General features: G+C 57.4%; 2 protein-coding genes across 3 annotated transcripts; one reads left to right on the top strand and one right to left on the bottom strand.

Annotated features, from left to right (window-relative positions):
• The first annotated feature begins 30 nt into the window (after positions 1-30).
• KIAA0895L (KIAA0895 like) lies at positions 31-8113 on the top strand. Of its 2 annotated transcripts, XM_040633432.1 has the most exons (8): positions 31-432; positions 2156-2334; positions 3028-3653; positions 3736-3879; positions 4143-4275; positions 5232-5537; positions 5680-5777; positions 6758-8113. In XM_040633432.1, the coding sequence occupies exons 3-8, from the start codon at positions 3084-3086 to the stop codon at positions 6920-6922; spliced, it is 1416 nt and encodes a 471-aa protein (XP_040489366.1). In that variant the 5' UTR covers positions 31-432; positions 2156-2334; positions 3028-3083; the 3' UTR covers positions 6923-8113. The 2 variants fall into 2 exon arrangements, with proteins under 2 accessions (XP_040489366.1, XP_040489367.1); XM_040633433.1 differs by lacking the exon at positions 2156-2334 and having other exon boundaries at positions 3579-3653.
• A 401-nt stretch (positions 8114-8514) lies between these two features.
• NOL3 (nucleolar protein 3) lies at positions 8515-12088 on the bottom strand. Its single transcript, XM_040633436.1, has 4 exons — positions 11928-12088; positions 9225-9527; positions 8735-9052; positions 8515-8650 (listed from the first exon to the last, which is right to left on the bottom strand). Exons 2-4 carry the CDS (start codon positions 9517-9519, stop codon positions 8643-8645), a joined length of 621 nt encoding a protein of 206 aa, XP_040489370.1. The 5' UTR covers positions 9520-9527; positions 11928-12088; the 3' UTR covers positions 8515-8642.
• Positions 12089-12193: the final 105 nt, after the last annotated feature.

Below are 12193 nucleotides of genomic sequence, written 5' to 3'. Positions count from 1 at the left end.
CTATCCTGGCATCAGCCCGGTATGGACTGCATTCCCAAGTACCCGAGCTTCTGCCGCCATAGGTGGACTACAGCCCCACCCATCCGCGCCAGGGCAGGGAGCTCGTGTGTCCAGGCCCTGACTCTGAAGGCCGAGCAGTAGCTGAAGCTCTGAAACCCGTCGGGTCCTCGTGGAGGGGGCGGACTAAGATAACTCCTTGCCCAGGGGCGTGACTTGGTGGCGGACACCGCCCCCTCTGCTCCGCCTGGCCCCACCCCCAGCCGTGTTCTCGGGTGCGCGCCGCCGCCGAATTTGACGTGAATAGGCGCGCCTTCGCGTGAGCGTGCGCGCGGCCGAGTGCGTGCGTCACCAGAGGTCGGCTCCCGCGGGCTGGGCTGCCGGCGACTGGTGTTGCGGAACAGGAACCGCGGTGGAGAGAAGAGGAGCGAACAGGTGGGGGCGCGGTACGCGGACGGAACCCCCTACCCCCGAGAGGCCGCGAAGGCGCGCGACACGACCCCTACTCATCTAACCAAGAACCCCCCTCCATTGTCCTCTGGCTCCGCCCTCCATTGGCCACGCCCTTTCCCCCATCCTCCGCCACTTATTGGCTGCAGGTCACGCCCCTCCTCTATATCCCCGTCCCCATTGGCTCCTCTTCCACGTTACCCTCTCCAGTAGTTTTTTATTGGCGTAGGCTACACCCTCTCATTTGTCACCAGACTCCGCCTTGTGTCTGGGCTCCTCCCCAGCCGTCTTTCATTCATTCCGCTTGTAGTGCTGGGTGCTTGGGGCATGGGGGTCGATCAGATCCGTCCCTGCCCTCAGGGAGTTAAGGGGATGGTGGGGGAACACGGATCTAGGCTCCGACAGTGACAGCTGAGGGTGGTGAAGAAGCCTAGACACTGGGAGCCTCCAAGACGCCAGGAAGGCTTCCCCGAGGAGGTGAGACCTAAACCGAGCCCTGAGGAATGGTTAGGAGTTTGCTACAGGGATGCATTGCTAGGGCATTCTTGGCAAAAGAACCTGTGACATGAAAGAAACAGGCGTATTCTTGGTAATTGCGAAGAGGTAGGTCGAATGAAAGAAGGGGGATGGGGATGAAGGCAGAGGCCCAGAGACCAGTGAGGGGTCCAGAAAAGTGTACGGTTAGTTGAGAACAGTGAAGTCTGAGGCCTGAAAGTGTTTTCAAATAGCTGGTCACTGGCAGAGGGAAGGGAGGTGGGGGCAGGAGATCAGAACTAGTTAGGGAAACAGTGTGTGGAACGAATGATTCCAGTTCTGAGAAGGAGAAGTGCTCTTGGGTTCATCCATTTATTGAGCAACTCCTCTGGGTAGGGTACTATTTTGGATTCTGGGGACACAGCTGTGAACATTCGAAAGGAGAAAGCAGATAACTAAGAATGACAGATACTGTACTTTAGGTAGTGAAAACTGCTTCAGAAACCAATAATGTGGAGAAGGGAAGATTGTGGTGGGGAGGAAAGAGGAGGCTTACTATTTTATAGACTGTGTTAGGGAGGCTTGTCTAATAATATATTTGTGCAGAAATCCGAGGAAAATGGGAGAGGGAGCCCTGCAGTTATCTGGGGGGGGGAGCATTCCAGATAGGGGACATGTTCAGTTTGAGATGCCTGTTGTACATTCAGGTAAAGATGTTGAATTGAGAACTGGCAACACCAGTCGGAAGTTTATAGAAGTCTGGGCTGATGTACTTAAAACGGTGAAAGTGGATGAGATCACCCTGGGAGTAAGCATAAATGGAGAAGAGGAGAGAAGTTTCCATAGAAGTTTCCAAGACCTGAGGCATCACAATGTTAAGAGATCAGGAAGATAGGAATGATGAGCAAGAAAGAACAAGAACTAACAGCCAGTGAGGTAGGAGAATATATTTGAGTGCATTTGAGAAGCCAAGTGGAAAACATGTTTCCAAGATGAAATGATTAATTATGTCAAGTGTGCCGATCAGTATGAAGATCATTGATGACCTTGGTCAGATCGGTTTCAATGGAGAGTGGGGATAGAAGCCTAATTGGAATGAAACATAAGAGAGAACAGGAAAAGAATCAGACAGCATTCAGATGGGTGTTGTGCTGCAATAAGGAGCAGCTGGTGGGAGATGCGGTGGGGCTAAAGGAGTGTGGGGTCAAGTGAGGGTTTGGTTTTGTTTTTTTAGGACAGAAATAACAGCATGTGTTTATGCTGCTGGAAAGAATCCAATAGAGAGGAAGAGATTGATGGTGTTGGAGAAATGCTGGAATTGTGCCCCTGAGCAGGCAAAGGAGTTCAGAATCTGAAGCCTTCTGTCAGTCGCTGGGGAGCTGGACTGTTCTGAGCCCTAGTACAGAGCAAGGGGTGAGCATGCCAATACCGGCCTTAGATGACGATTAGAAAGGGGCCTCTGATAGGATACAGACCAAGGATTATCTTGAATTTGCCAAAGTCTCCCTCTGCTCCCCAAAAAGCTGATTCTAATTCGGATTTGAACAGATGACCCGGAGGGGAAAGAGACCATTCCAGGTGGAGGGATTAACAGAAGCAAGGGGCATGTAGGCACTCAACCTAACTGAGACCAACTGGGCTGGAGGAGGTGGTGAAGCCAGGTGGGAGGGAAGGGATGAGACTGAGAAAATGCCATAGGTGGAAGGCAGGTAGAAAGTAGTGAGGCCCCCTCAGCCGTCATTCCAGCAGCTGGGGCTACCCTATACCAGCTCCCAGTCTGGGTGGGTGCTGAGCACACGGATTAAAATCATGAGTGGGGGCTCAGGCCTTGCTCTCAGCAGCTCATAGGCTAAGGGGATTCCAGTACCACCGTCTAGGTGAGTGTATAAATTCTGCCTCCTGCTTTCCCCCAGTCCAGCTTCCTTGGGTAAGCCTGCTGGAGGGAATGGACATGGGGATGGGGGTGAGAGGGCAGCTACCCAGACCCCTGGTGGCAGGCCCCAAGCTCACTAAGCACCCAGCCAGGGCAGTGTGGAGCACAAGGCCTGGTGGTCCTCAGGCCACACTCACTCATACTGGCCTCCACATGCCCTTCTGTGTCCCCAGAAGTCGACAGTGTGGGGAGTTGGAGTGACCCAGCTGGATGTGACCCCCAGGACAGAATGGTGCTGGACTCAGGGGCTCAGGTGTATGAACAGGCACCCCCCAGCCCACCAGCCAGTCCCTCATCCTTGGGCCATAGGCTGAAGCCCTCAGACCGAGATGGGACACTGCTGTACCCCTGGCCTCAGTCCCTGGCCTTGCCCCTGGCTCTGTCAATCCCCTCAGCCCTACGGCCCCAGCCTGAGCTCCAGCCCTTCTCAGAGCTGCACTTGGGCCCCCGTGGCCACATGCGTCGCAGTGAGAGCACCTATACTGTAAATAGTACTGGCCGGCGGGGGGGTAGCACCCAGAGTCGGGCCCCACCTGGACGGGGACGGGACCCAGGCGGGGGCACCCTGCGGTCTGCAGCCTCCCTGCCTCACATTGCTAAGACTCGGAAGGATGTAGGCCGTGGTGCCAGCAAGAGCCCTTGCATGTTGGTGGCCTTGCGGCCAACCAATATGGACCAAGAGCGGGACAAGTTCTTCCAGTCCCACTACACCTACAACCCACAGTTTGAGTACCAGGAGCCCATGCCCACGGCTGTGCTGGAGAAGTACTGTGAGGCTTCTGGACAGTTCATCCATCAGGTCAGTCCAGCCTGCCTGCCTCCTCCTGGCCCTGATCACCCAAGAGGCCTGGTCTGACCAGCCACTGCAACCCTATGTGCAGGCAGTTGGCATCATTGAGGCTGTCCTGGAGAAGTTTGGTACCTATGAACACTTCGAAGCTGCAACGGGGGGCCAGCTGCTGACCAAGTGCCAGATCTGGTCCATTGTTCGCAAATACATGCAGAAGGAGGGCTGCGTTGGGGAGGTGAGCAAGCCCTGTCTTCGAGGCCCCTCTTCTGTGTGTCCCAAACCAGGCTGCCAGGCCCAACTCCACACCTGGCCAGCTCGTGATCCCAGGCAAGCCCCTGTCCCTGTCCCAATAAGGTGGGAGCTGGCTCTGAGCAAAGGTGGTGAAGGGTGGGTGCCCTGGCCAACCGTGTGGCCTGGCTGCCCTGTGGCATCAGTGGGTCCACCTGCATCCTGGTCCCAGGGCTGGTGGCCATGGCTTAGGTTCAGTACCACCTACAGGTTGTGGTGCAGCTGAGTGAAGACCTGCTGTCCCAGGCAGTGATGATGGTGGAGAACAGCCGACCAACATTGGCCATCAACCTGACTGGAGCCCGCCAGTATTGGTTGGAGGGCATGCTGCGGCACGAGATAGGTCAGGGTGTGGGTAGGTGGGTGGGTGGGTAGGATGAGAGGGGGCTGGGATGGGGTGGGGGGGCAGCAAGGGGCCCCAGTAACCCCACCCCCTCTCTTTCTTCCCCTTCCTTCCGGAGGACGGGCCCTTTCCCTTCGTGAGCAGCTACCTCCTCCCTCTGGCTCACAGAGGTAGGCCAGAACATGCCTGCCCACTCTCTGGGCTCACCCTCATCTCTTGCTCCTTTTGGGTATCTTTTCCTGCCTCTTCTTTTCTACTTCCTCTCTGATTTCCCGTGACAGTGGGGACAAGGCTGCTGAGGCCCGGACAGGCCAGAGGGAGTACCCTGAGGGTCCCACTAGCCCTGCCAACATGGAGGCCCTCCAGGGTGGGTGGAAGGCCAGATCCTAGGAATGGAATTAGTTGAGGACACAAAGCCGGGTTTTAGGAGGGGATAGGTTGAGGTGAAAAGGAGAGCATGGGACACTAATTACTATTCCTTTCTGTCTCTCTCTCCTTATCAAGAATCTTGTAGCTCTGGGCAAAAGGTGTTTTTTGCTGGGGTCATCAGCATGGCTGTCAAAATGATATGGGCATGCAGGATGTGGGGCTGGGGTGGCTTGTGAGTTCCTGCACCTCTCCGAGGGGCGTGGGGGGCAGTGTGAGTTTGGCAGAGTTGTTTGTGTGTGTAGCCCTGGGTGGATGGGGAAGGATTTTTGTGTGTGGGACTCAGTCTTTGGGTGTGAGTTCACCTGAGGAGGGTCTTCCCGCTGCCAGGGGTTGGGTGAGTATGCATTTGGGGCGGTGTTGGGGGCGGGGAGACCTTGCGTGAGAGCCTGAGTTTAGGGGCTGGAGTATGCGTGAGTCACCTTCACGGTCACCGGCCAGAGGTTCTGTAGGATGTGGCAGGACATGGCCGGCAGGTTGGTCCCCTGGATGACCTACCCAGTGCGTCCTTCCCCTCACCTTCTCCGTAGGCACTCACTACCTGCGGGGCGTGAACAACGCGCGGCAGCCGTGGCATAGCGCGGAGGGCCGGCTGCAGTACGGGCTGCGGCCAGCGAACCCCACAGAGGAAGGCTTGGCCAGCCTGCACAGCGTGCTGTTCCGCAAGCAGCCCTTCCTGTGGCGCGCTGCCCTTCTGTACTACACCATCCATCGTGCCTCACGCATGTCCTTCCGCCAGCTCTTCCAGGACCTGGCGCGCTACGTGCAGGACGCCGACGTGCGCTGGGAATACTGCGTGCGCGCCAAGCGCGGCCAGACTGACACCTCGCTGCCGGGTGGGCGTCCGAGCCGGGTTGGGGGGGGGGGTGCCCTGAAGGAGGCCTGGGGGTGCGGGGTGTGGGGGGGAGTTCCCCGACCGGGGAACTGGCGGGGGGGGCGCCTCGGGCCTAGGGGCTCACGGCCCTCTCATGCCCACAGGTTGCTTCAGCAAGGATCAGGTGTACCTGGATGGCATCGTGCGTATTCTGCGGCACCGCCAGACCATCGATTTCCCGTTGCTGACCTCACTGGGCAAGGTGAGGGGCCACAGACCTCTAGAGATCCCAGCCAGCTCTCCTCATCACTGCAGTGTTCCCTGAGCCTCTGATGGCTGCCTGACTGAGGATTAGGTGTCAGGCTTCTCTGGTGGGGAGACCTGGGTGGAGGGGAACAAAGGAGAAGTGACAGCAGGGCAGCCAAAAGTAGGTACTTGACCTACACCGCAGGTGTATATGTAGATACCGCATCTCAAAGGAGGTGAGCATTCAGGCCGGGGATCAGTCAGGAAAGTCTGGGGGAGGAGGCTGGAGAAATGACCACGGACCAAGTCTCTGGTTCTGGGTATTTGTGCCGGGCTGAGGAAGGTGGACTTCACCTGAAGCAATAGGGAATCCGGAGAGCTTGAAGAAGTGTCACTTTTGCTTTAGAAGGCTCCCTGTGGATGTTATATGGGAGGTGGATTGGAGAGAGAGGCCAAGGAAGGGAGTGCAGGGGAAAGAGGAAGCTGCCTTTCCAGTCACTCCTGCAGAACTGATGGAGGTCTGGTCTCACCGGGCAGTGACCATACAGCGGGAGGAGCAAGCTGGGGAAAGATCTTCAGAGAGTGGAATTCCTCTAACCCAGTGGCCACCCTGAGTTGGAGGGTGACATATTCCAGGTCCCTTCCTCAAGCTGACCTAGGGAACCGTGAGGAGGGTGGGGCTGGCAGAAGCTGGCACTCAGGTGATCAGCGTTCAGTGTGGGGTCTGAGGTGCCTGAGGGAGATCCCAGGGAAGGTGTTCAGGAGGCAGTTGGATACCTAGCTTTGGAGGTGAGAGAAGAAGCCGGGTTGGGGTTCAGAGAGCAAACACACCCAGGACTAAGCCTTAGGGTATATAACATTGAGATTGGATCCAGAGGGGAAAGGGAGGCATTTCAGGAGCAGAGGGCAATGAGCCATTGGTAGAGAGCTGGGACCAGCTACCTGAAAGTCATGGCTCCCCCTGGCTCCCCTTGAGGCCCAGCTTCCTTCCTGCAGGTGTCCTATGAGGACGTAGACCACCTGCGGCCCCATGGGGTGCTGGACAATACCCGGGTGCCCCACTTCATGCAGGACTTGGTGCGCTACCGACAGCAGCTGGAGCACATCATGGCCACCAACCGGCTGGATGAAGCAGAACTGGGCCGCTTGCTGCCTGACTGATGCTGGTTGAGGGCTACAGGCAGAGGCCCTGGACAGAGGGCTCCAGATCAGCTCCCAGAACATGAAGCTGACTGTTCTGTGCTTCCATGGCCTGGGTGTTTCTTGGGGAACTGGGAGGGCAAGAGCATCCCAGGAGATAGAAATGGCAACATCAGAGGGTTTGTGTCCTTTGCTAGCCTCTCTGGGGCCTAGGGACCAGTAGTAGCATGCCAAGCAGACTGAGTCTGCCCTCCTACCTCTAGCTCTCTGTTGAGCAGAGGGGAAGCCTGGGGGCAGGAGGGAGGCTGAGCATGATGGGGATGGGGGGTGGTTTGGGAGTAGAAACTTGTTCTTGCATGAGATGGCTTTGGGTGTCTGCATACTCCAGTCTCTCCCTTCCCCCACCTGGCCCCTCGGTGCTCCTTCAGCTTTCACGCTGTCTACCTCTCACTGGGTCTTGGTGGGGATCTCCCTTCTCCTGGGGTGACTGCCTGACCCTGAGGACCTGGCTTTCACAAAACTCAAGGGACAGGGGTCCTGGTGGTAGAGACCCAGCTGGGCTGGGGTGTGCTTCCTAGCATTTTGCCTCTCCCACTGGTCATGTATTTATATCCTATTTATGCGCCCTTCCTGGGGCTGGGAGGCAGCAGCTTCTAAAGGTGTGGTGGAGGGAACAGAGCTCCTCTGGAAGGCACCAACTGTTCCTAGCCCCACTCTCATCTCTCTCTCTCTCTCTCTCTCTCTCTCACACACACACACACACGAGTCTTTTAGGCCTTGTGCGCTAAGCCCAAGAGCTCACCTGGCCTTGCCCCTAGCCCCTCCAATGGCCTGTGCCATTCCTGTCTTTGCCCACACCCTCTGGCCTCTGGCAGAGGGTGGCACAGGCTGGCAGCAGCCACACTTGAGCTTGAGGGGCAGGCCCCTAGCTGCTGTCCCAAGTCCTGAGCCCCCTGTGGACCAGGAGGGTGTAGAGGTGGTGGTTCCTTCCGGTTTCACCTCAGACTCAGCTATGTGATGTTGACCCATTCCTACTCTCACCCTTGCCCTTCGTTTTCCCATCAGTAAAACTCAGAAATGCAACTGGAAAGTCCTTATTCATTTAGTCAGTGAATGTGTGTAGAGCACCTTCTCTGTGCCAGTTACTGGTCAGAACCCTCACTGAGTTCCCAGTCCAGAGAGAAGCCAGACAATTAAAACAATTATAATGAAGTGTGTGAGCTCTGTCTACCCAAGATCCCTTCCTCTTCCTCTCTCCTAATCTCACTTCCCAAGGCTGTGAGCTCTAGCCTGCCCTAAGTGGAGAGAAGTCTCCCTACTCTGGCTCTCTGCACCAAGCCCAAGGGCTTCCATGAAATAGGGCAGGTGACTACACAGCACCCCCCCCAATTGGTTCATGAGGGGAAAAGGACTGTGAGGAAGGGCCCAGGGTCTGGCCCTAGTCCCACTGGGGGCCTGGGACTAAGGGCTCCAGGGGGGTGCAGCTTGGGCTACTGAGGATGAAATGGGGTAAGAACTGGACAGTGGGGCATAGGGCTGCCCGGGGTGCTGAGCCTCAGGGGCATGGTCTACACCCTAGTTCCTGGGCAAAAAGCCAGCCACACAGTCCAGGCTAACCCTCCAGAGTTTATTCACTTATAGCGGTACCGGGTCAGAGGGAGACACACACACCCCCAGTGCCAGGGCAGGATTCCAGGTCCTATCCGGCTTGGGCAGGGGCGGCCTGTCAGTGCTCGGGCATTCAGGAATCTAGAGATGATAGAGAAAAAAGTGGTCACTCAGGTGGGGGCCCCCCTTCTACCAATTGGGCACCAGGTTTGGGTAGCCTCACACCTTCAGACTCGTCACCCGCCTCGAAGTCGGGCTCTGGCTCTGGTTCGGGTTCGGGCTCCAGTTCAGGTTCCGGTTCTGCCTCTGCCTCTGCCTCTGCCTCTGGTTCCAAATCCTGCTCAGTCCTATCAGAGGCCCCAGCTTCCAGCTCCGGATCGAGTTCCTCAGGCGTTCCGGATTGCACAGCTTCGGAGCCCCCGGGAACCCCAGCCTCATTGCAGTCTGAAGCTCTGGGCAGTTCAGGGCAAGTGGTCCTCAAGCCAGGTGCCTCAGGTGTCCAGTGGCCAGGGCATGGAGTGTCGTAGCTGCGTTCCCGGTAGCCTGGCGGGGGGGGGGGGGGGGGGGGGGGGGGGGAGTATCTGAGGCTCATTTTATGCCTCTGCAGTATCCTTGACACACGCCCATCTTGGGGGGGGGGATACTAATGGTTCCCCAATCTACCCTTCACGCCATGCCCCGTGCTCTGGCTCAGGCCCCGCCTCTGCGCGCTCACCGGTGCCCACGTGCTGCCAGTCCCAGGCGGGGTCGGGCGCCCGCGTGGTACGCTGGGCGCAGTGCAGCAGCTCCTGGCAGGCGGCCTCGCCTTTGCTCTGCACCAGCAGCAGCAGGCGGCGCACCCTGCGCTCGGCATCCGGCAGCGCGTCCAACGCCTCGTACTCGGGCCCGGTGAGCACGCCCCGCGCCAGCAGTGCATCCAGCAGCAGCCCCGAGTCGGCCTGCAGCGTCTCCACCAGGCGTTTCCGCTCGCGGTCGATCGTTTCTGATGGCCGCTCCTGCGCATTGCCCATGGTGGGGGCTGCATGGGGGAGGGGGAGAGAGGTAGTGGGAGCCGGGACACCCCCGCCCTGACCTCTCTCCCAGGGTCTCAGTGAACACTCATGGCTGGGATTTAAGTTCACCTCGACCCCGACAGCCGGACAGCTCCTCAGCAGAGGGACAGCTCCTCAGCAGAGGATTTGTCCCAGTCTCCTCCTCAGGCTTCTCCTTGGGCCCCTAAATGTCAGCTGTGGTTCTTCTCTCCTTCTCCATGCTATCCCTCGGTCCTTATTTAACCCAGTTTATCCAAACTAACTTCTTTTCCCAGTCTGCTTCCCCACCTTACCAGGCAGAAAGACCTGCAGTTGATTCCGATATCCAACAGCCAGCTAGCAGTCGGGTCCTTTCCAGTCTATCTGCTGAGTATTTTTCTGTCATTCTAACCTCTTACTTACTCTAGTGTTTCCTGTCCAGCTTAGACCCTGCGGAGCGCTGAATCCCCTCTGCACCCAGAGCACAAGTGCTGACAGCCTCCCCTCACCGACTGATATAAGTCCAGGCTCCTTATTCTGACCCCGAGGCCCATCCTTCCAGGATAGGCTCTGCCCCTGCAGCCCCTCATCAATGCCACCACTGTGTCCTGGTTCCCTAATACCTGAGCAGGATTACCTGAATTCTCTTGAGTCCTAGCTCTGACCAAGATCTCCTGACATCACCTGAGATACAACTGTCTCCCTGCTGCCCTGGAAATCTTGCTTCATCTTTAAATACCACAGACACAACTCATAAATAAAAGCTGCCAACAAATGCTTGCTGAACTTTTACTGTTTTCTTCCATGGATCTTCCCATTTTGAGAGACTGTCTCTAGCAAGCAGCGGGTGTTAGGCAGAAATTAATCGCTTTGTCCATTTATTAACAACCGAGGACAATGGCCCATCACTTCTGGGGTGGCCTGACCCAGGCAGCAAGGCCCCTGGCATTAAGGGGCAAAGAGTTCAGGCCCTAAGACACTCCCTCTCTCAGCCCATCTCCCCTAGCCTTGGGCTTTGTCCACACAGCACCCTCCTGGGTCTCATCCTCCTTTTGAGGTCACTCCTCTTCTTCTCTACCTGGCTCTAGGTCTGAGAGAGTGCTGTGGTCCTAGCCCCCATCTTGCCTCCCAGGTCTCTCGCTACCCACCTGGTGTCATGCTATGCCTCCCCGGTCATTTTACCCCTCCTGGCCATACTGAATTGTCAGCGCTTCCCCCAGGCCACAGAGCAGAGACCAGAACTACCCCCCCACCTCTCCCTCTCCCTTCATATGGCATCTCTGACAAATGCTGCTCCTCTACTTCTCAGTGGGTCTCCATCAGCATCCTCCCTCAGTCCCACCATCATCACCTCATCTCCTATGACAGTCTCTGTGAGTACCTCTCACTCACTCCCATCCCATCCCCCTCACAGCATAGTGACTTTGACAAGTCTCTGGGACAGGATTTATTTTCCCCATTTTACAGATGAGGAGACAGGTTCAGAGAGACCAAGCGGCAAAATTGGAATATGACTTGCTCTAGCTTGAACTATTAGATCTCCCGCCAAGCAGAATATCAGCCCTAACTACTTGTCTGCTTTCCTCACTGCCCATCAGAGAGAATCAAGATTATCTGCCCAAACCACCTCCCACCCCTCTGGACAGCCGGTTTCCCCCACCCACTTCCCTCCACCACACAGTGCTGGGAGAACCCTGCAAGCCCCTGGCACATCTGAACATTTGCAGATACTGTTCCCTAAGCCTGGAATACCCTTCCCCTCCCTCCATGCTGTGGACACATCCTCTAAGACTCAAATGTCCCCTTGTCCACCCCAGTGCCTGAGCATCCCACAGACAGACTGGTTCCCTCTCTTATGTGCCCCAGTAACAGCATACACCCTCACCACCACGCTGACATCACTGCACTGTGTTCATGGACCCTCTGCCCTCTTCAGCTGAGACTTCCAAAGACTGTCCCCCTAGTCGCGGGTGCAGGACCTGCTCAGGACTAGTGCGGGCAGGGGGCAGATTGGATTGGCCCCTCCTTCTCCCTCGTTGCTCGCCAAGTTATATTCCTGTTAGCCTCCTCACTGCAGTATGCCAAGTCCTGCGCTTTGTCCTGTCTGGGGTGCAGAGACCCCAGCTGCAACTCAATGCTCAGAAGTGAATACCGAAGTTATGTCCTGGCCAGTCCTTCAAGGGTCACAGGCCAAATCCTTCCCAGAGCTCCAGGCGGCTCCAGGTGCGAAGCATCGAGGTAGGTCTCCGCCTCCCTCCCACCTCTGTGCGCGGGTTCTTATGCTAGGGAGGGAGGGTCGTGGGAGACTGCGGGAGCCTTTGCGAAAGCGCGATCACAAGGCTCCCCTTACCCCCCCCCTCCACCCAGTCCCACAGCTTGAATCCGGGGGAGGAGCGGTGTTCACAGACCTCCTTCGAGCGCGGCTGGTGGTGGTGGGGCGTGGATTCTGCCCAATCTCAGTTTCTCTTCCCTCCCGCAGCCGAGTGGGGTGGGGCTCCCAGTTCTATGCGTTGCGGGCGGCCCCACTCACGGGTCGAGCCTCCGCGGGGCAGTAGATGACGAGGCAGAAAGGGCTGGGCGGGGTGGGGGTGGGAGCAGCAGCTGCTGCGGCGGGGGCGGGGCGGCCAGGGCTGCCGGGAACTGGAAGGGGGTAGGAAGGGGGGGGTGTTCTCAG

The sequence above is a fragment of the Ursus maritimus genome, unplaced genomic scaffold (assembly GCF_017311325.1).
Source record: "Ursus maritimus isolate PB19 unplaced genomic scaffold, ASM1731132v1 scaffold_19, whole genome shotgun sequence".
Taxonomy (NCBI): Eukaryota; Metazoa; Chordata; class Mammalia; order Carnivora; family Ursidae; genus Ursus; species Ursus maritimus.
This window is presented reverse-complemented; position numbering and strand designations above follow the sequence as displayed.